This window comes from Saccostrea cucullata, unplaced genomic scaffold, assembly GCF_032062105.1.
Source record: "Saccostrea cucullata isolate Sc308-1 unplaced genomic scaffold, CSIRO_AGI_Scuc_v1 ctg5223, whole genome shotgun sequence".
NCBI classification, from domain to species: Eukaryota; Metazoa; Mollusca; class Bivalvia; order Ostreida; family Ostreidae; genus Saccostrea; species Saccostrea cuccullata.
Genome location: NW_026930281.1, coordinates 18,304 through 41,111, shown reverse-complemented (window position 1 = coordinate 41,111; position 22,808 = coordinate 18,304). Strand labels below are relative to the sequence as shown.

At 33.6% G+C, this 22,808-nt stretch overlaps 4 protein-coding genes across 5 annotated transcripts; 1 reads left to right on the top strand and 3 right to left on the bottom strand.

Annotated features, from left to right (window-relative positions):
* Nucleotides 1-4: 4 nt before the first annotated feature.
* LOC134283584 (alpha-N-acetylgalactosaminidase-like) lies at nt 5-5,220 on the bottom strand (the record flags this gene model as incomplete). The annotated part of the gene is made up of 9 exons (XM_062766100.1): nt 5,094-5,220; nt 3,523-3,672; nt 3,042-3,216; nt 2,221-2,395; nt 1,948-2,042; nt 1,382-1,543; nt 886-1,083; nt 502-597; nt 5-61 (listed from the first exon to the last, which is right to left on the bottom strand). Coding segments are annotated over exons 2-9 (1,107 nt in total), but the record flags the coding sequence as incomplete, so codon positions are not given.
* Nucleotides 5,221-5,251: 31 nt separating this feature from the next.
* Nucleotides 5,252-12,785, top strand: LOC134283582 (histone H3.v1-like). The gene is made up of 13 exons (XM_062766099.1): nt 5,252-5,428; nt 5,835-5,926; nt 6,300-6,447; nt 6,579-6,773; nt 6,997-7,158; nt 7,309-7,457; nt 7,906-7,912; nt 8,256-8,381; nt 9,158-9,352; nt 9,607-9,726; nt 9,923-10,115; nt 11,666-12,026; nt 12,570-12,785. The coding sequence occupies exons 2-13, from the start codon at nt 5,838-5,840 to the stop codon at nt 12,601-12,603; spliced, it is 1,779 nt and encodes a 592-aa protein (XP_062622083.1). The 5' UTR covers nt 5,252-5,428; nt 5,835-5,837; the 3' UTR covers nt 12,604-12,785.
* A 1,650-nt stretch (nt 12,786-14,435) lies between these two features.
* LOC134283581 (protein THEM6-like) lies at nt 14,436-15,644 on the bottom strand. The gene is made up of 3 exons (XM_062766098.1): nt 15,582-15,644; nt 14,993-15,205; nt 14,436-14,838 (listed from the first exon to the last, which is right to left on the bottom strand). The coding sequence occupies exons 1-3, from the start codon at nt 15,642-15,644 to the stop codon at nt 14,608-14,610; spliced, it is 507 nt and encodes a 168-aa protein (XP_062622082.1). The 3' UTR covers nt 14,436-14,607.
* Nucleotides 15,645-19,968: 4,324 nt separating this feature from the next.
* LOC134283585 (mitochondrial import inner membrane translocase subunit Tim8 A-like) lies at nt 19,969-22,034 on the bottom strand. 2 transcript variants are annotated; one of them, XM_062766102.1, is made up of 3 exons: nt 21,986-22,034; nt 21,346-21,396; nt 19,969-20,446 (listed from the first exon to the last, which is right to left on the bottom strand). In XM_062766102.1, exons 2-3 carry the CDS (start codon nt 21,388-21,390, stop codon nt 20,240-20,242), a joined length of 252 nt encoding a protein of 83 aa, XP_062622086.1. In that variant the 5' UTR covers nt 21,391-21,396; nt 21,986-22,034; the 3' UTR covers nt 19,969-20,239. The 2 variants fall into 2 exon arrangements, with proteins under 2 accessions (XP_062622086.1, XP_062622085.1); XM_062766101.1 differs by having other exon boundaries at nt 19,970-20,446; nt 21,956-22,031.
* Nucleotides 22,035-22,808: the final 774 nt, after the last annotated feature.

The following is a 22,808-nucleotide window of genomic DNA, read 5'->3' as shown; positions in this document are numbered from 1 at the left end:
CTTCTGTGACATTGTACCCCCCTGGTCCTATCATGCCTACCGTCTGACACTCCACACTCAGCTGTAGAAAAACAAACATTAAATTAAAAGTTATCTATCTACAGGGCAGTCAAGGGTGGAAACAATGAAAAAGTACAATGCTGAAAACTGATAAAGTATGTGATGTATTTATTTATGAAAATGATTCCTTAAACAAAGTAAGAACTTGTGAGATTTTGAAATGGGTTGTTTACATGTAGTCAAGTATCAAGCATTGTTGTTTTAAAGTTTGACACATTACATTTTCTGGTAAAAAAGACAGGTGTTGTCAAAAAATGAAAAACTAAGAAATTCATAGCCATTACGCATCTCAATACAAAGTTAAAGGCTGTGATGCAAAGGCTTTCCATGATGATAAATGACCAACGTGGTAGAAATTTACTGACATTTTCAAAGAATTGATTACATCCCAAAGTACTGTACAAAGAAAATAATAAACATAAACCTCTATGTAAGTTTTACCTTTTCCGGAGTTCCTCCTGATCCAGTGTAAAGAATTGCAAAGGCGACACTTCCCTGTGGAGTGACCGGCCGAAACCAGAACTGTATTTGGTTCATCTGTTACATATACACAAACAGTAAACACACATAAACAAACTCTCCAAAAAATGTCTCAGAATGCCGAATCATTTAGTACTGTAAACAGGGAAATCTATGTCCCTGTTTTATTTTTGCCCTCTTCATGGTTGGGTAAATGCAAAATGGGGCAATTTCAAAGAACACAGCATAATTTCTTAAACAGAACTATGATGGGGGGAATTTGTAACAGGGCAAAATTGTTCACAAGTGCAAAAGAGCAAAAAATAGAATTCGCTGAAAATAGCCCTATATGCAGTATTTACTTACATCTACCAATAGAGCCCCTGGCTGTCCTAGGGGGTCCTGATTGATGGCTATCACCCCCTTGTGTTGTAGGAGGGCCTTGGAGTAAGGGTCAATATTCCTGAGGTCTGTGGACATGATCAGGGGGGCTGCCATGATGGCCCACAATGCCATCTGGGATTTCTGCTGTTCCTTACTCAAGCCAAAGTTTCCAACTATTATCTAGCAAAATGATAATATAATTTCAATGACTTTGTATATTTCTGTTTGTGAAGCTGTTTTATTAATGCTTTAAATGTCATTTTTTTTTAATATGCTCTTTTAAAATTTATACCAATTACCATACAAAAACACACAGATGCAATAAAATGACAGTGCAATTTCATGACTGCACTGATAGGTTCATGATATTGCATTTTGAAAAAAAATTAAAAATACACAACAGTATTTTGACATCTCTGGCAATTTATGTTCATCTTATATGAAGTTATCCCTCTAAAAATTTCAACAAAGAACATACCATATCAGGATCATTAAAATTTCCTGGACCTGCTACATCAGAAAAGTTTCCCTTATTTTTGCCATAGTATCCAATGATACTGGCCACGCTATCCCATGAGTCCTGGATATCATCAAAATTTCTCCAGATGTTACAGCTCTTAGCAATAGCTTTGTAATCAGGCTGCAAAAAAAGGACAGATGTCAGAAATTAAATCAAGTAAACAATTATTTTTTTTTAATTTATTTCTGAATTCTTTTATTTTTATTTGACCTTTATTATGTATAAAGAAGGAACTCCTTATAAATAAGCCCAAATATCAGTTCTCTATTTTAGATGGATCAAAAGTTACCTTGCATTTAACAATAGACTGCCATATCACATGCAGATGGCATAAATGTAGGCTTTCAAATGACTAATATGTGGGATTTTCCCTATCTTTTTTGTAAAATATGGCAAAAAATGAGTCACAAGTTATTTATTTCCTTACAAACATCATTGATTATTGACATAACAGTGATATAATTCCTTTTTTTTTAGTGTATTTAGTGTAAAAATTTTTGTGGTTCCTTGATTGCTTTACTTACAATTTTATCATTGGCTACAAAGTAAGCAGGCCAGCTGCAAGAGTAGAGAATAGGTCTGCCTGTTTTGTTGAGGAAAAACTCCATAATGGGATATCCTGAGAAAAATACATACAATGTATCAAAAAAAAAGTTTGAGAGTTAATTACTGGGTATCATCAGAAAATATGTGTGATTTTTATTTTGCATTAACCTGTACTTCATCTCATGTTTACTTACAATTCAGAAAGAAAAATACTATAGAAACTTGCTGTGTCTTGCAAAAAAACAACTCACCAGAAGTCATGTCTTCTACATTACTATAACAACCATCTAACTTCAGTAGATCTACACCCCAGTCAGCAAATGTCTGAGCATCAGATTCCATGAAGAACTTGCTGCCAGGGAATCCCCCACACGTTTCTGTCCCGAAGTCCTCATAGATCCCAAACTTCAGACCTTTACTGTGGATCTGGAAAAGTGTGATTTTTTTTTTATCAAACAAAGAAGTACCGTAGAAGTGGAAATTTTAGCAGGACACAAATTTAGCGACTTCTTTTTAAAAATTGGTAATTTAATTTAAGCGAGAAGTAATTTTAGCGATTTCATAATGCTAACTAAAGAAGCTATTACAAATGAAATGCAATTAATTTTAGCGATATTTAATTTTAGCGATCTCATGACCCTCGCTAATAATGCCAAAATTAAATCCTAGCTCGCTAAAAATTCTACTTATATGGTATTAATGAATGTCTGACTAGTAAGTTTAAAATAAAAATTTTTTTTAATATCAACTCACTACTAGAAATACAAAGTCTTTACTTTAGTTGGCATTAATTACAGGAAGAAATTTGATTTTCATTTTATTAATATTTGAAGTTGGTAATAAAAAAAAGTTCTACAAGTTTTATTGATGCTTTTCAATGTCATATTATGGAGTAATTTAATCAAATGTACATGTATCATATCGACAAATGTGTCATCAACTGTTCAAACTGGTGATATTTTGATATTATACATGTATTTACTCCTTTCAAATAAAATTTCTTTAAAAGAAGAACAAGACATGTCTAGTTTCCAGTAACCTCACAACAGAACCTGTACATGATAAAGCTTACATAGTCACCCAGAGCTTTCATGCCACTGGGGAACCTGTCAGGGTCTGCCTGCAGTCTTCCATCAGGTCCTCGTTTTTTGGCCATCCAGCAGTCATCTACATTTACGTACTCATATCCAACGTCTTTGTAGCCATCCTCTGCCATTCTGTCCGCAATCTGCATGTACAGTTTCTCTCTGAAATGAACAAGGTTACAAATCATTATCTTCTTGTGTAAATATGTAAGTTAAATCATGTGTTATACATATATTACAATGTAGTACTGGTTCAAAAATCAGTTACTGTCCAATAAAAAGGCACTGATGTGAATACAACATATCTAAAATATTCATGAAAATAAGTTCAAGTACAAAATACAATCTGCCAGTCATGGATTCTATGTTTCTGGGCAGTTTCATACATTGCTTAAAGGTTACAATACATGAAACAAATATCAAGTTAATTTTAATAAATACAAAATCCATACTATTAAGATTACCCACCCAATGCAATTTTCTGGATCATTGAGACAATCAGTGTTGCATCTAAAACGTTCCCATGAGTTCCAGCCCATAGGGGGAGTGCGGGCCAATCCATTATCCAGTGTGTAGATACTGGAGAGCCCAGCCAGGAATAACAACAGTGTCTTCATTCTGAGAGAATTAAAGCTTAAATGTATCAAATGCAGCAATGGATTCTGGTACAATCAATACTTTCAGAACTTTAAATTTACATTGCAGATATCAATCAATAATGAATATTCAAAACTATTACATTCTAAAGAAATATGAATCAATTGTTTGAAGACACAAGTGAATGTATCTTGAACATGCTAAATTCATGTTTCATCTGCTATTCAGATAGTGAACACTAGGGCTGTCACTGTTCCAAAATTTTTCGGGTCGGGTCGGTTCTGATTTTTTTAGGTTCGGTTTCAGGTTTCTCGGGTCGGGTAGGTAATGGAAGAAAAGCTCATGATTTGTATTATTTTCAACAATAAAAAGAATATTTTCATTTAATCCTAGAAATTGCAGCATTATAACCAGTTTAAAGTAGCCTCCTGACTAGACAACAATTGTACCAAATTATTTAAATCACCTTATAATGACAATTTACTAACCAATCTCCCGAACCGAATTCCGGAAAAATGGAACCATACCCAACCCGAATTAATTGTTCCGCGGTTCCGGGTCATTTCGGGTACCAGTGACAGCCCTAGTGAACATATTCTTTCCTTCAAAGAACATTACCTTTTGACATATCATTAGCTGCATGACAATGAGCAATTATTCTATGCAACTGAATTTCATGTTCTGACAACATACATGTAAGTCACTGACAACCAATATAATAATGCATTTTTACAAATCCCAATTGGTATTGAATTTATAACTGGAACGGAAAATGATGATATGGACCAGACCAAGATTTGAACCAGGTTCCTCTAAATTTCAAGTAGAGTATGCATTCCATCAGGCTATCTGGCCACAAGTGATAGAACATATCTGGCCACAACACTCCTCCCCTCCTTAAAGGTCTTTGCCCTGAAAACAACAACCCAGGCTCTTTCCTGGAAGGTCAATTTTCTTCTTTCCTATCACATTTGGTGCCCTGGAAATGACAGGTGAAAGCCTCGTCAAAGGTTACATGGTGTCTTCAAGGGGGGATACCTTAAAGGGGGAGGAATGTGGGGATCAGATGGGTTTGATCGATGGTAACCAGATAGCTCAGTTGATACAGCACATGACTGGAGATTTAGGAAGCCTGCATTGCCCTGGGTTTGAAACCCAGTCTGGTCTGTTGCAGATTTTTCCGTTCCTGTTTTTCTGTTGCAAATTATTGAACACATCACAAAAGGCATCATATTAAATACAGAGGTAAATACACTTAATAGTGCTCCAAGACAATATAAGTCTTTGTTGTTAGCCCCTCCCCCACCTGATCCACCCTTCCCAAGTGCAGTCAACCCCCATAGATGCTAGTATAGATAAAACATGTTCAACAATTAAGTCAGCATACCTTAATTAATTAACTGCTAAAATGAAGTAGATTATTACTACACATAGTGACATACCTTGTATCAGTATCTGCCTACTTTCGTCTTCGATTTACGGTTTCACGTGAGATGAGGAATGGTCATGTGATTTACCATGTGATTGAGATTACCATTATTATCCTCTTAAATGATGGGCCATCAACCTTAATAAATATTTACTTTGTACAAGCGTGATATTCTTCCCTATTTATTTGTTGTACAATAATGAGTAAACGGTAAGCATGCGCACGGAAATAAAAAGGAGAAAAATAGTCGGGCACGGTGTACACGATAATTCACACTCCAAGACGCGCCAAAACATGTTTGAAACATCAATAACTTGAACAGGACTGTCAGGAGTGTGATTTCTAGACGTGAGTACAACAAATAGCAACAACTGTTGCGTAAAAAACAAAGGTTTTTGAATTATATTTTTTATCTGCACATGGTCAGATGGTGAAATAGATTTAGAACCTAATTCTCTCCATTTTGCAGAGCTTTAGTTTAATTCTTTTCCTCCGTAGACTGAGGGTGCACCCCACACACCATCTCACCCCTCACTCCTGCCATGAAATATGAATGTGCCATATTATTTACTATGGTGTGTAATGAAATGGCTTGTTGATCAATGCGTGTATGCATTTAATACTTGTATAATGACTAGGTTTTTTGCCTCACTCCAGATTGTCACTTCACCCCCTCCCCTTCCATTTTTACGTGAACATGATGAAACAAAAAAAAATCTTTACTTTTTCTATTTGTTTTATATTGTATTTACAGAACATGGCAACTGGTGATCTGACAAACAATATCAGAAAACTTCAGAAAGAACTGAAGATTATGAAGTACCAGGAAAGTTTGGATTTGAATGGGTATGTTATATTAATTCATGGTGATGATGATCAGGTACATTATCAGATAGTAGACAAGTTGTGTAGTTAAAAAATGTGTTAAAATTTATTTTATGGCATAAAACACTTAGTATTAAATTTGTTCAACTGTTTGACTGTCAGTGAGAAGCCATTAAAGTAAAACAAAAATAAAATGATTGTGTATATCAAACTATAGTAAAACTTAGTTATAACAAATTTGCTATATCCGTGAATTCGCAATATCCGTGTTCGTACTAAACGAGTTTTACTGTACCATTTATTTGGTGTGTATATATTTAAGCTCAACTTTGAAGGATATATTTAATGTGGTTTAAAATCTTACTACTATGGTACATGTAGATTTTCCATTTAGACTTGCACAGGGTAAGGCCTCAGCCCTTCTTCCCATCTACCACTATGCGTTTACCACATACAGCTGTTCCATAGCGGAACTGATTGCCAGCACAGACACTGAGTTGTATACCAAGACAGATCTACGATTCATGGAGGGATGCTACAAGGTGAGACAGCTGCATGAAATTGATACTGAGGTCAATAAGTCTTCTTTCCTCTCTTTGTACTACCTTATTTGCTTTCCTTATGTAGATATGGTAAATATGGCATTACTCATCTATGATTTGCGTATTTACAGATTTTGAGGGACTTGTTTCATTATAAACCTCCTGTGACAAAGGAACAGTTTTTCAACAATGGTTTCGTTGAAAGAAAAATTATTATGTGCACAGAAGTGATGAAACTGATTCAACAAAAGAACAAGTCTTTACAGCCCCAGAAAAAGGCCCCCACAACAACGACTAGTAACCTTGGACAGGTAGTCTCCATGAAAGTGAGTATAGCGAAAAGATGCCTCAGTTGACTTTGATATCTCATACACCAATATCTCCAATACAATGTATATGTCAAGATAATTTGGAAGTCCAAACCACTGATTAAGTATTTCATGAGGGCCATTTAAAGAATAGGTGGTATTCACATGTAAAACAGTGTATTTCGCAGATATCATTTTGTGATGCAATGTTGTAAGGTTAATGTTTGATCAATTTTTAAAGCCCAGCAGGACCAAAGTGACTGACCTGACCCAAGTAAGACCTAACAGCTCTAGGAGATCCAGGTCATCCTTAGATACCATTAGTTCACAGAGGGAAGGACTATCAGACCCCAAGAATGTAGGTGTATCACCTCGCTCACTAACAGATGTTGATCACCATCAGGTAAATCAAGCTCATGAAATTTAGTTTTTATTCTCTCTCTTTGTTATCATTGATTTCTCTCTCCGATAATTTAAATATACAAAGATATTAAACTTAAGGCATTTTTCAATTCAGAAACAATTTTTTTATTTTAAACATAAATTCATCCAGCAGGTTGTCAATGAACTGCTTTTTAACCAGCTGGTTTTTCCAAGGCATAAGCTCACCATGTGCAAAGAAGTGATGAAACTGATTCCAACAAAAGATGCTGACACATCTTCTTCATCAGAATCTTCAGAAAAAGGCCCCCACACAACGAGGTAACCTCCAGGTTCATGTAGAAGGTGACCTATAACCAAATATACACAGTTTAACTTTGTGCTGCACATCTCCTGGTACCATGGATGTATCAAGGAATTTTATAGTTCAAATGTCACCCTGCATTTTTTATAAGGATCATCCATTCCATTTTCAAGTGGTATGTTTTTAATACTTTTGTAAGGATAGTTGCTGTCTATCAAAAAATCATCGCTTATTTTGTGCATTCAGATGCAATACTGAGCATAATTTAATGTTGATCTTAAATTTTAAATGCAAAAGGCCAAAGTGACTGACCAGACCCAAGTAAGATCTAGCTGTCTGTCCATCCTATTTCATCCCTAGATACCTAGTTCACAAAAATACAGGGACTGCCTGAAGACAAATAAAAAATTGTATCTCCTCGCTCTCTAACAGATTTTGATTGTAAATCAGGCATATAACTTTTAGTAATTTTGTAAGCTTATTTGTTTTCACTTGAGTACTTTAAATATTTCAAGAAAGATAACAGAGACATTAAATATTATGGCATATTTTAATTCAGAAACAGTTTTTGATATTTAAACATAAATTCATCAATAGCAGGTTGTCAATGAATAGCTCCAACCAGCTGACTGAACATTCCAAAGCATACAAAACCCTTAATATGATACTCAATATGTATCAAATAACAGATTAAATAAACAACCACTCACCAACAAAAATAGCGATACACTCTTGATTACAAATTTATGAAAAAGTCATCACACAGAGGTCACCTCCAGTCCATGTAGCCAGTGTGACTCTCCCTGCCACATCAGGTGCTGCCATCTGCTGGTAGAAATGTTAGAGGATTTAATTGGGCAGTTGTTACCCCTAGCATTGCAAAAACCAGATCGTCCATTCCATTTTCAGACGTATGTTTTATTTTACAAAAACTGTTTATAGTCATTATCAAAAAATCATTCATAAATGCAGGGTATAATCTGATAATTGTCAATGAGCATATTGAAGTTGGTCTTACTGATTTTAAATCAAAAGGCCTCTTTCTGTGGGTGACCCTATAAAGATCTAGCAGTTGTCCATCCTATTTCAGTTGTACAAACCATGTGCACCAAAAATACTGGGCCAATTTGAACACAAATGAAAAAAACGGTTCAATTGTTTTGGCTAGATATGTGTAGATTGGCACTAACTTTATAAAATTTTTTTTATAAAAACATGCATGCATTGTAGTATTGTAAGCTAGGGCAAAAAATTGTTTTAAAGTTAACACAGTAATGATATTGAAATTTTAATATCACACGGGCACCTGACGTGTAGAGCTGATGTTTATCTTATTTTATTTAAATAAGTTTAAAAAAATATTTGCTGGTAGTTTTTGATGCATATTAAAACTAAATAAGAAATAATTTAATGTAAGACATAATAGCTACAGGTCACATTCCATCTGGAATCATAATGTCAAACGCATACGAAATGCATAAGAAATCACAACAGCAATCCACAGCAGCCTTGCATAGTCTATGCCAACGAAAGTAAAACTTAAATAAAGATTCTATTATAAAAAAGTGTTATGCAGTTTATTACTATACGTTCGAATAGAATGAAACGGGCACCTAGTCTACTTATGAAAATAGCTAATATATACATCCCTAGCAATTACCCACTGTCTTTAATTGTTTCAGATATCCCAGGTCACACTCAGTTTTGTTTGGAGGAGGATGAGGAAGAGGAAGAAGAAGAGGAGGAGGAAGGCATAGAGACAGTGATGGCTGCCACACCAGCACACTCCATCATGGAGCCTCATAATGGAGAAACGATCGAAATCACAGAGAGAAATCACAACAGCAATCCACAGCAGCCTCAAGCTGGCCAGGCCAGCCAGCAAACGTTAAATGAAACTCATATACTCAAGGTTATTCAGCTTATTACTTACATCATAGAATGAAACTCATCTACAAACTTATGATTATAGCTAATATATACCTGTTCCATAATGAATATATATTAAATTTTGATTGGTTATGTACTGATAGACTTGCAAATAGGCATTTATACTTGAATTTAAAAATTTGTTAAAATCGAAATAATCCTTCAAAAAAAAACAAAAAAACAACAACACATCTCTCTCTATGTATTCCTAATGGTGTGTTATAAACTTGTTTTCAGGCTATAGAACAGCTGACTAAATGTTTTGGAACTTTGGAGTCAGGATTAACCAGGTCTATTGAATCTCTGAATGCACGCATGATTCTTGTGGAAAACAGGGTTTCTATGATGGAAAGCAAGGTAGGATTTGGCAGAAATTCAAAAAAAATTATAAGAGGAAAAATGTATGATAGAAAATATTTTTCATTTCAAAAGTGAAAGAAGAGATGATGAATACTCGAGAAATACAATAACTTCTCATTTAACATATAGAAAGAAATTGTTTTATGAAGGTTTTCATTTAAATTAAAAGCATTGTTTGAAAATATGCTTGTAGATTGAGGCAGTCGTAGCTGGTTCTCAAAGAAAAGAGGAGCAAACACTACCACAGCCTACAAATCACAATGGAGTACCTCAGAGATCTGCTGTATCTGGTGGTGTTACTAATCTTCAGGGTCAAGGACAGCAGAACTACAATATGGCAGAAACTACCAGACATCCTAGCAGTTCTACTATAAAGAGCAAAGCAGGTACAGGAAATTTTGGTAATCATACAGTGAAGTTATTTACTGATAGAAAGTTGAAAATTTATGATGAATTGGTGTTTTTTATCAGCTGTATAATTGAATATTGAATTTAAAGATGTATTCAGTAAAACACGCTTATAAAAAACTACCAGGGACAGACGATTTTGCCTCGTTGATAAACCTAATTTGTTATTTCTGTTTAAGTTCTTATTATATTTTAAAGCCATGGTAAATGAATATTATCTTGCTATCAGCAACAATTTCAATATAAACAAGTTCTTTATAACTATTTTACTGTACACTTTAGAAATGAGCAATAATTGTTTACAATATTCATGTTATTTTTTTTTTACTTTATAAAGTGAGCACTATACATTAGAACTAAATGTACCCACCTACATATTACATACATATTTATAATAGAAAGTCAAATGACAAGAATAGCCAAAATATATATCACAAATTATTATGCTTCCTGTCAGTCTGTCTCTGTATAACCCATACCCTACTATTCTCGCATAGTGGTCTAAGGATTTATATAGCGTAAACATACTATGCCGAAATAGTGCACGGCTTTATTTACTGTATAAAATTCTTTTACGCACATGCCGGGGATCGAACTCATGACCATGAGATTATCAGTCCGATGCCTTATCAATTACGCCATAGAGACGATCACTAATTTGTACAATTTTATTAAATATATAAACTTAATTTATACAAATGACACAAGAAGGAGAAAATAGACAAATATTATTTGAAAATAGTTATATTATTCTAAAGGAACTTTAGATTAATGTGTACAACAAACTTTCAAACTAATTACATACAGATCGTTAGATGAACTGATTTTATAGGGTCATTAAAACGCTTTTTTATATGACGCTTGATTGAAGGATGTTAAAGAAAATTATCAATGAGAATCGACGTCTGCAAACAAATAAGGCTTACTAACAAAACAGAAAATAAAGATGAGTTGCTTTGGGACAGAAAATCCCGACTTATTTAGAGAAAATACTAGTAACCAAAATAACTAAGCATGCAAACAATTTTAGCATGAATACTTTGAATGAGTTCTTGCAAGTGCCCTGTGTAAGCACCGATATTTTCAGGAAAAAGTCAAATAGATTGCTGCATAAATAATTACAACAGTCAGCATAATAATAACAATAGTGTTGCATTATGCATGTACTATAATGCCTCCGGCTCGTGCACCATGTGTCAAACCCTGCCTACTATTTAGGCATAGTACATGCATAATGCAACACTATTATATAAATATGTGGCAATATTGACTTTAAAAAAGATGTTAAACATGTAATGGAAGTGCAGTGATTTGCTCAACTGGAAAAAAAAATGACAGTTACAATTCTCTTTTGTCACACATTTGTAGGAGGATTTGGCAAACTAAAATCTTTGATACATAAAACTTGTGAGAAGTTAACAGGTGAAATCTAAATAAACAGTATTTGTAAAAAATTTTGAAAAAAAAACCAATTCCTTTAGTTATGTACTATAGTTCAAGCATGGTGGTGTCAATTTCTGTATTGAAGATAATCCAATAACAGTGTCAGGACAGGAAAGAAACAGTACAGAGCCTCAGCAGATAACCACAAATCAGACAACAGAGAAATCCCCCAAGTACAAAGCTCCTCCGTATCAGTCCGCCCTGTATGACGATTCCACTCTGGTCATGTTTTCCCCGATTCGTCATGTGGCAGGTACCCCTCATCAACATAGGACTCCGGAGACCACATTCTGTTCCACTAATAACGACACATCCGACCCACGGCGATCCAGTACCCCAGAACACAACACAGTGGAGATGGACACACAGATTGTGCTAGGGGAATCCATGAACCTCCCCACTGGGGATACAGATACCCAGAGTCAAGTGAACAGAATTAAAAATCTGTAAGTTTGTATTGTACTTACATTCAAAGAGTGGGGCATATTGCTTTGCAGCTTTAGATTGGGTGGTACTTATATACAGTAGGTATGTCTGACAGGTTGTAGACCAATGTTTCATGACCACTGATAGTCATTTAACTATCTGATTTACTTACATTTAATTATTTCCTAAATCTTGATAATGTATACACAAAAAAAGAAGTGTGTATGTTGTTTAAAGTATTCACCAAACCTAACGATTGTTAGATACATGTAAAATTTATCTTCAAAAGGAGTGAAACCTGATAGATACCGGTATGTACTCGGACAATGTGATGCAAGGACTTGACATTCATTTCCACTTTCCTGAAAGACCTGTAGAAAATTTTATAAAAATAATATAAAGTACTGCTAAAATTACTCCCTCTCCGGTCCTCTGGTAACTGTATGGTAGAAATATTGGGTGTTTAAAATAGATATGGTCATATTAACCAAAGTTCTAATCATCGTCTGGAATTTTTCTCTGTTTCCATGCAACAATTGAATATTTTGTTTCTTATTTTGCAGATTTAAATCAACAGAAGTTATGCTGAAAAACTGAAAGAATGAGGACGAAAAATGACAATCTGTGCAGACTAAGATTAGAGAGAAGAGTATTAGATGAATAATTTAAATGTATTGGTAGTACAGTGTAATGTACTTGATTGATGATTGCGAGCATTAACAACTACCTCATGTGTCATATTAACCAAGTGCTAATTATAAATTATGTCATATTTAGAATACACTGTTATTTGTTGTTAATAAATTGATGTAAGCATTCAGAACTTTCTTATTTAATAATGAAGATCCAAGAGAAGTTTGAGTTTGGAGATCATTTCAAGTTTCTTAATTTTGCAAGTTTAAACGTTCAGATCTAAAGAAGATTTTTAAAAAAAATTAATAGGTTCAGAGCTGGAAAATGAACATGGATAATTTAATATATTTATGGCGTCATGAGGATGGTAAACACTAGAATCCTAAGTATATGCGAGACATTACAATGAAAATGCAAGGGAACTTCTAAGGGAGCTGTATCATTTAAAGCCATTGAGTGGTTCTTTAGCATGCTAATGTCTACAATCCCATGGTCCTCAGTTTAAGGTCTCATCCAAACCAGCAATGCATGTTCACTTACATTGCTGCCTCTTTGAGTGTTGTTTTCTTCCACTTGAACAAATGTAATAATTAATCGAAGATAAGACCTACAAACAGAGGTCCCGTGTCACAGTAGGAGCTGACAGGAAAATGATCCCTCACAGCTCAATGGCCCTAAGTGCCGAGTATAGGACAAAGTTTGTAGCTCTCCATCGGCAAGTTGTGCTGTCTCCATATGAGTGAAAAATTCTCAAAGAGGGATGTTAAACAACATAAAATCAATCCACATATCATGCATTCATAATAATACATCAAACTTAGATTCAAAATTTTACAATTTGAATGAATAAAGCCTTTTCTGAAAGAGGATATTATTAAAGATAATCCTACAACCTCCTTAACTTTGACTGAATTTAATATGCAGACTTTCTCTGGTTCAATGATCTACTGTAGTACTACTACTACTACTACCTATAGTATCAATGTTCATTTTAACCCAGCTGTCCAGCAGCATATGGTATCTTTGCATTATATATCAATTCACTGATATAATATGCTACTCAACTTTTGAATATGTCATTAAACAAGAGTCATTGAAAGGAAGACAGAATAAGAATATTAGATCAAACAGAGTTGAACCCCTTTATTGATTGTCGGTAAGATGATGAAATTATATATATTATACTGTAAACGTGGTTATATTGACGAGTTGAAAAATTGACGATTTTTTGTTTACGAAAATTGACGAGTGTTAATTTTGACGAAATATTATTCAAGAGTTATGTATCTTTAAATTAACGGGGATAGAAAGGCAGAGTCGGAATCACTAAATTTCATTTTTGTACAGACCATCTACAGTGTGTAAGATTGTACAAAATTCTAAGTTTGTAGGATTTGATTAAATAAATTGCCTCCTTGTTATTTGTTTTCATTACAAGCGGTCAATTGCCTGAGGTGACAATCTAGGTCAAGCACGGCGTGATAATTACGCTAATTTATGCATGCAGTATTTGATACACTAGTTTAGATTCAAGGGTTTTAAAAAAATGTGATTATATATCGCTGTGCTTTCATAACTAATTACAAAAGAAAATAACAGTAACTTTGATTTAGTCTTAATTGGGGAAACCCGAGAAAATTAAGCGGTAAAGTTGTACAAATTGGTCAATGTCTGTTGTGACGCTCTATATATGATGTGAAGTTTGACGAGTGTAAATTTTGACGAGAAAAGAAAAATCGTCAATATAGTCAAAATTAGCACATCGTCGAAATTTCCACGTTTACAGTATTAAGAAACAGTTCTGACATTAATACTGCTTTTGGCATTTTAAAAGTTCTAAAATTACCTTATCTTCAAATAACATGTACATCGTTTCCCTGAGTTTCCATTTGAGACCTGATTAATTTCTATATACATGTATCACAGTTTACTGGTACATTGCTCAAGATTAAATTGATAAACTACATTTTACAAAGCTTTTCTTAGTTTTCCACTAGATATCTGATTAAGTTCTATAAGTCGTTGTAACTCAGGTGGAGGTGCTGGTGAAGTTAAATTGACGTCCATTTTATTCAGGACTGTGTCTGGACTGGCTCCTTTCACAACCATTTTGACAAGTGCAATGGCTGACACAAAGTTAGTTTTTGTTTCTATGATTTGATGCTCTAGGTAAAATGCTTTTGAATCCCAGTGGAGTATCTGAAGGAAAAGAGAAATGTTTGTGGTCTATATTAATGGCTCAAAAATTGAAGGTAATGAGAACTGCAGTCTTGTTACAAATACATGTAAATTGTGTATTTGGATAATTTTATACATGAAGAAATATAAGTAAGGTATGAAAAACACATCTCACTTTTGATTTTATGAAGAAAAAGTCCATGAAGTTTAGAGATTTTCTGTATCTTATGGTACTTCCACCATTAATGATTGAAGCATTGCTTTTCCAAAGGCCGCTAAAAATGCCCTTTTCCAGGAAAAATTTCAGCCTGGCAAAATCGCATTCACGGAGATAGCGTGAATTGTTCATGTGCCAATTTGCATCTAGATCACTTGTCCAACACACTCCCTAACTGACAGTTAGAATACTATGATTAGAACATGTGGAATGCAAAAATTTATAAAGGTTCAATACGTTTCAAGGCGCCTAGATTCCATAGTATCAAATGCGTCCACATTCTTTTACGTTACTTATTATGAAATATGTACATATGTAATTAATCATTTTATTGTTATTATTTTTTAATATTAGAAATGATGTGTGAAGAAGATATTTTTTCTTCATGACTACAGTAGCCGCCTTTATCAGAGATGTTTATCTGGTTATGGTACGTTACCATTTATTATGCTTTCATCCAAAATCGGCATTCGCTTAAATTTTCCCTTCCATGTGTACAGAATAAAGGAAATTAAATGGGCAACATCAAACAAAGCAAATGCTTTACATCATTTCCTGGTTGAACAAGATGAAGCAGAGTGGCTGAATTGAGGTATGTAAATATTTTCATTTTAAAGTAAAAATATTAATGTTTGAAATAAATGATGGAATGTGGGAATATTACAAAAATTCTAGAAATACCAGGGGAGATTGTAGGAGTGGGGATTGATATTTTTGGCAGGGTGTCATTTACTGCCGATCTCTGTAAGTTCTAAATAACTGCAAATTTGACCTATAAACGCCGCGGAACGGTATATTTTTTTTCGTGTTTTTAATAAGTGCTTAGAACGAACTTTCAAATAATACCAGTTTTGTATGAACGGGAATTAGTAAATTACTTGGAGGGCAAAAGGTTTGTATAGAGTTCTATGGGAAATTAATTGGTACTCTTTTCCCTATAGAGACCCCATTTTTTAATAAGTAAAGTGAAGTGAAAGTCATGAAAAGTTATTTTTAGCAATTTATTTGAATATTGAAGACATTTCGAGAGAAAAATTAGCAAAAATTTGAATTATTTATCTGTGGAATTAGGGTTAGAGGTGATTTTGGGTCTTTTGTAGAGATTGGGGGAGGGGGGGGGGTTACAGAGGATGGAAATTGGTAAAACAATGTGTAGTTGACTTGGCCATAGGAGAAAGGTAAGTTAATAAAATGTAACATTTATGTATTCATAAATTTATGTATGTATTTTACATGTACATGTAATTGTGTATTTATATGATTTGCTATATATGTGTACTTTTGGAAGTGTAGGATGGTGGCCTGGTGTTAATTTTTGTTTAGTTTCTTATACGTCTGCACGTTTGGTATCTTTTCGAATAATTTATTTGGCCCTTAAAAGTGCGTTTCGTGGTGTTCATGTGAAAGGAGGTCATTTTCTGTCTTGACGTATCATGTCGGTAGTGTATGTGATCCTGTGGATTGCCTCCCTTTGACTGCGGGGGGATCAGTTTGTAGTTTGGTTGTTTCTATATTGTAGCTACACAAAGGTATGTGTTTTCCCTCTTTTTGCTCTTTGTAGTTCCATCAGGGTGACTCTCTGCAACTCATTTTCTACTGCTTTCCAGTTTTTGTACTTAGAGTTACTTCCCTTAGACTAGCTAACCAAATATGTAGAATTTCAACATGATATAATCTTAATTATTGTGACCTTAGGCTTCTGATTTTGTTTCTTGAATTATTGGAATGGCATTACTGCATGTATCACATTTGACTTTTCTAATATTTACATGTAATTACATGTAAAATTGTAAAACATGTATTCCACCCTTGACGGATCCATTTTTTAAACATTCGGCCATGTAGAAGATATGTAATTTGGTAATTTTTCAGAAAACTTGAAAAATATTGCTGTTTTCTTTATGATTTATGCTTAATTTGACTAACTTTATTGATTTATTTTCATTTAAAGACTATAGAGGACTTTCATATTTCAGCTTCCTGGCCCCGGGAGAGCTTGGTATCTGATCGGCGGGGGGCATTTTCTTTATATAAGAAGAAGATGGAGACTCGCTACCCACCCGATATATTTTGTCGGACAGATTTCTGTACATTGCAGGTAAAATTTTCATTTATTAACTTTTCAGCCTCTTATTGTGGTGTACATTTTGGGGTTTTAAGTCAATTGTTGCATTTTTTGATTTTTTTTACAAATTAATCTGAATTCCCCTTTTTAAAGCATGAAATTCAATAATGTAGATTATGGTTGTACTGTATAAGACTATCAGACACTGCACTTTGATTTGTTATCAAAAGTATTAATTTTCTCTTGTCTGAATTAATTGTAACCAAATATACTCGGGGGCACCTGCTATTTCTCCACGTGTCTTACACTGGGGGGTGGGGAAACTTTTTTGTATATACTTAAGCAACAGGAGGGGTTAGATAAGAATCATTTAGTATATCAGAGTCTCAAACAATTTACTTTTCATAAGCATAAGAAAATTTCTATATCAGTCTTTTTAAAACCTTTTAATTTTGCTTAATTAAGTATGATTTATCAAATTTTGGACCTTTTTTCTTTATTCTGGGTAGATTCCACCCCTATGAAAAAATTGACACAATTTTGACTTTATATCATTTTATTAACATCAAAAAACAAAATCATGTTATTTTATAAATATTTTATTCATTACAGTGACAACTGTATCCAGATTTCATCACAGGAATGAAAGTTTTTCACTCTTTGGAAAAGCACCTGCAGCAGGGAGGGGACATTCATTAAGATAGGTAACAGATTCTAAGACACTGAAGTGACAGGCCTCAAATTTCATACATGTATATTGGTAAGTATAAGGTCTTTGAAAATTACAAAATTGACTAATTCTGGGATAGGTAAATATGTAAGTATAGGAAAAAGAGCACCAAAGACCCAGATTTTGACATCATTTCCTGGTTGAACAAGATGAAGCAGAGTAATAAATGGGTAGGCTTTACCTGATTGGCTGAATTGAGGTATGTAAATATTTTCATTTTAAAGTAAAAATATTAATGTTTGAAATAAATGATGGAATGTGGGAATATTACAAAAATTCTAGAAATACTTGAGGGGAGATTTTAGGAGTGGGGATTGATATTTTTGGCAGGGTGTCATTTACTGCCGATCTCTGTAAGTTCTAAATAACTGGAAATTTGACCTTTAAACGCCGCGGAACGGTATATTTACTCTTTTCCCAGCAATGACAAGGTAAACAGTCATTTTTCTTAACCAACACAAGGAAACGCTTCCTAAATTCAGAACCGATAAACTTATTTCCGAAAAAAATAAATAATTTAAACCAGGAGGATACAGGGAAAATATTTGATATAACCAGGGACCCAGAAATCTGGAAGATACGTTGATGTAAGGTATGTAAATTCTACTTTGTGTGTTCCAAATATTTTCAGTTTTTTGATTAATTTGTATCATTTATTAGATCCTCGGAGCTAACAAAATCGGATTAAAGATCACCCCCCCCCAAAAAAAACACAGATTTTCGAGTAAACACCACTTAGAGTGCCAGTACTGATCAACAGTAGGTCAATAAAGGATCAGGATATTTAGATAAATCAAGCTTTTGAAAAACATTTGGAGATCCACAGTAACTATTCTTCACACCCACACGTTACCAAGATCTGGATCTTCAACAGCGCCCTCCGTACCGTTGATTGTATTGACGCCCCTCTCAAAAAATTTTCACTCATATGGAGACGCCACCACTTAATTGCTGGTGGATAGTTGCAATTTTTGACTTATACCCTGCACTTGAGCAGTAAGGGACATTTTTCGTGCCAGCACCTGCTGCGACACAGGACCTCAGTTTTAGTCTCAACTTTTAAAGAAAATACGGGAAAATGCACAAGTTAATGACGTTACAGTTACCATTCAGGAGGTCATGTGAGAAAAATGATTTGTGTATTCCTACTCCATGGAATTCCTATTATTCATAAAGAATAAATTCTGATTTCTTATTTTCTTATATCACTTTCATATTTTAGAAAAATACAGGGCTTTTGCATTGAAACTGTAAATTGTTCTTTATAGCCCCATGCAGGGTCAGAAATTCTTTGGATATCAATGATTGTGCTACACAAGGTCACATCAGAGGTCATATTCTATCAACAATCATATCGTCGCCTGCAAAATCATCATATCATTGTTGAAGCGGATGTCTAGAGTTGTTTCAAATTTGACCTCTGGCGTGAGGCTCTATGGGATGTTGTTAGATGTTGTGTAGCAAGTATGCGAGCAGATCTAACATCTAATTTTAATTAGATTGGGTGCTACACTGTTTATATATTAAAAGAGTATTTTTTTGGAAAATCTCTACTTCTCGGTATTAAACAAAGAAACTAAGTGCATAGTTATGATCAAGGTGCCTCTTCCATAATTGTGAAATTCATGGCAGCTGCATGGACCCAGGGTACATTTGAGGGCAGGATCAGGCTCTATTGTTTATCAAGTGACATGTATCAAAATCCTCTCTTCCAATGGGTATTTAGCAGGTAAACTAAGTGCATGTTTTTGATCTTCTAAATTGTGAAATTTATGGAATCAGGGATTCCTTGAAACTATGTGCATAGATCCAAAAATTAATTTACCAAGTCTTGCAGTGTGATTGGATTCTCCAATATCAGGATCAACTCCTTTCTGTCCCACTCTAGTGTAAATACTTAAAACACTAGCTGCTACATGTGCAGGACCTAACATATAGCTGACTAACACTTTATAGAGGTTTTGTGACTATATTGTGCAACATATTTCAATTTAAAAGAGGACAATGAAAAATTCTTCTGTAGAATGACATTTAAACACAATTGTCTATTCCAAAATGACTACATATCCGATGTAATTTTGAATGTGTTTAATTCTCATCAGATTTGTAACACCCATTCTACACAATAGGTGGCATGAATATATGAAAGAGATCATTTTTCAGTTTTACCTAATATATTTCTTTATATATCATGTCATTGCTTTCAAAATAAGTTCTTATGAATCTTGAAAAATCACATTTAAATAGTAAATACATGTGATTAAAATACAATATCACTTCAGATAACATATAAGCTCACCATTTCTTTTTTATATTAAAATGCCTTGTTTACAATGCCAGTGTTTGTGTGTCTACAACTCTGATATGACATGAATTCTGACAACTGTCTTTGATATAAAATGAGATGACATCATCCCAGCCTTCCCATCATTGACAGTTTCTCCTGAAATCTGTTCTGTATATATAAACTAGTGTCCACATATCTATCTACACAGTTCGTTATACAACTCTCGGTTCTGCCATCAAACTTGGCCACCATGGATCCGACACAGATATCCCAGCACATTTCCGTCTGTTTGTTTACCTGCTGTTGTATCTTGGCTTTCTGAACCTCTATCTACAAAATAATCAAAAAGAATGGACTCAATAAATAGTCAACAAACGATCAAGGTAAAAAAAATCATTCTGATAATAGTTCATATTGTTTTATTCTATTTTTTCTACTTCACTTTTGGATACCTAAGTGTTTGAAATGGCAAAAGATAAACAGGTAAAATACATAATTTTAAACCATAATAACTGATAACAGGCAAGATTTAGGTACACAAAACATCAAATTACATAAGTTTCACTGTATATCACAATTTTTGTGAACCTTAAATTATGATTGTTTAGTGTTAAAATTCTACATGTAAGTCCAAACAAAGATAAAATACACCTAAAGACTGTAAACCAACTTTTACTTATGGTTTTACCAACGAGGACTTTTTTATCCTGCCCATGCCTATCTTGTACAATGACAAAGACTCATTTTCTGATGTCTCATTCAAAAGACCTGTAATTTTATAATGGGTTTTTGGACAAAGAACAGTCAATCTGTGTCAGGAGAATTGTTTTCAAACCTTAAGCAAACAATTAAGCACTGGTCTACCTTGACTGCAATTATAAGAAATAATTATTATTATTAAGTAAATTTAAAAGCTCATTTTAATTAGTTTTATTTACACTGAAATTTATCTACAGTGGAGCCTCATTTATCTGGACACTTTGGCTCCTAGTCAATTATCCAGATATGTGAAGCATCCGGATACCTGAATTACTACTTAAATAAGACAAAATAACTTTAAAAAAATTCTGTTCCATTGTAAAATCATCCGGAAACTGAAGTGTCCAGATATCTGCAGGTCCACTGTATATTGGACATGTATGTACTTAATAATAAATATTGCATATTAATATCATATTTTATGTAGAACTTAATTAACTTTTCTTTGGGGAATAACAACAAGTCTTTACCTGTACTTCTTGTGCAAACTGTGGATCTATTTGCTGGTCATCCATTTTGATCTGAAAAGAAAATATGGCTTGTGTCCATAAAAAAATGTTGAAGTCTAATATTTTAATTTGAAAATGCTTCATATATCAAGATGGAAAAGAAACACAACAACCTATTTTAAGGGAAAATATTATACTTGGGATATAAATTGTATTTTAAAAGTAAAGACTTCTTCAACTTTGCGAGTATTGGTAAGTTTAAATGTGAAATCATTTTCAAAATGTTGAACGATTTTCATCTGTTCATACCATAAGCAGAATTTCAGTTTGAGATCAAAAAGGGTTTTAAGGGTTAGCATCTGTTCTTAATAAGTAAAGCAGCAATTTTCAGAAAATTTTCCTTTCTTCTTTCTGAAGCGATGTCATGGCTTCCAGAAAATGACTTTTTCTGATGCAACAATATCATAAACAAGACACTGAAGATAATTCGGATCGTATACTAATTTTTTCTATAAACGTTATTTGCCACAGTTAAACATTTTCTTTGATTTTCCTATGTTCATCGATTTTTTATTAGAGGAAGACACAAATGCTACCTTCTAATTACATAAAATAATTTCATTAAACTTACAAAAATGAATTAAAAAGACTTTTCCACTACCGTATTTTGCCCTTCGGATTCGGTCTCCACGTGTGTGAATATATTTGTGCAACTACGATCCCGATGTTTATTATTACAGAGACATATAAAAACCGTTTTAAGGATAACTCCAAAAATTTATATTTAATTTGAAATGCATCAAAATGAAGCTTGAAAATGAAATTTTTTCATGCAACAATTTTCATTTTATCCAACTTTATAAGATTCAAGGTTTTTGGAAGTCTTAGAAAAGTTTTTTTGACATTTGTACCCTAGCTATAACAGGAAAAAATAATACAGTTTTAATAGAAAAATAAAATGTTCTTTAATCCAGCTTTTGATACCAATGCTTATTAGCATGATATGAAATGAGAAGGGTTTTGTGGTGTCTTGCAATGCCAGCAAAAGCCTTTTACACTATGTATTAGAGAATACATGAAGGAAATAGGGGACAAAAATACCAATTAAGTATAAATTTTAAAAAATCATGACAATTTCTCTGATTGCCTGGATATAGTTTTTTAACCTAAAATATATTTGTTGATCAGTCTACAATTAGAAAATGCATTGCTGATATTCCTATATTCGCTTTCTCTGCAGAAATATTGGAGATCTGACAATTTTCCCTATATAATATGATTAACTTTAATTTCAAACTTTAAAGAAATATTGTGGATAAATTTACATATCTTTTTGGATTCAGAGATACTTTTTATGAGTATTTTTGATTACTTAACCGCTAATTTTATAAACCTGAGGATCGGACTACCTTAATATATGTCTCTCAGTCTGATTATTATTATTATTAAAACAACCCCACAAGCACTCCACGTTTTAAAGCTTT

Excerpts from the sequence above, each read along its gene's own strand:
- LOC134283582 (XM_062766099.1), top strand. The coding sequence starts at position 5,838 with ATGGCAACTGGTGATCTGACAAACAATATCAGAAAACTTCAGAAAGAA. Across the intron at positions 6,448-6,578 it reads TCATGGAGGGATGCTACAAG|ATTTTGAGGGACTTGTTTCA; the intron begins GTGAGACAGCTG and ends GCGTATTTACAG. Across the intron at positions 12,027-12,569 it reads GTGAACAGAATTAAAAATCT|ATTTAAATCAACAGAAGTTA; the intron begins GTAAGTTTGTAT and ends CTTATTTTGCAG.
- LOC134283581 (XM_062766098.1), bottom strand. The coding sequence starts at position 15,644 with ATGAAAATATTTACATACCTCAATTCAGCCACTCTGCTTCATCTTGTT. Across the intron at positions 15,206-15,581 it reads TTGTTCAACCAGGAAATGAT|GGAGTGTGTTGGACAAGTGA; the intron begins GTAAAGCATTTG and ends ACTGTCAGTTAG. Across the intron at positions 14,839-14,992 it reads TTTTCTTCATAAAATCAAAA|ATACTCCACTGGGATTCAAA; the intron begins GTGAGATGTGTT and ends CTTTTCCTTCAG.
- LOC134283585 (XM_062766102.1), bottom strand. The coding sequence starts at position 21,390 with ATGGATGACCAGCAAATAGATCCACAGTTTGCACAAGAAGTACAG. Across the intron at positions 20,447-21,345 it reads AGTTTGCACAAGAAGTACAG|ATAGAGGTTCAGAAAGCCAA; the intron begins GTAAAGACTTGT and ends ATTATTTTGTAG.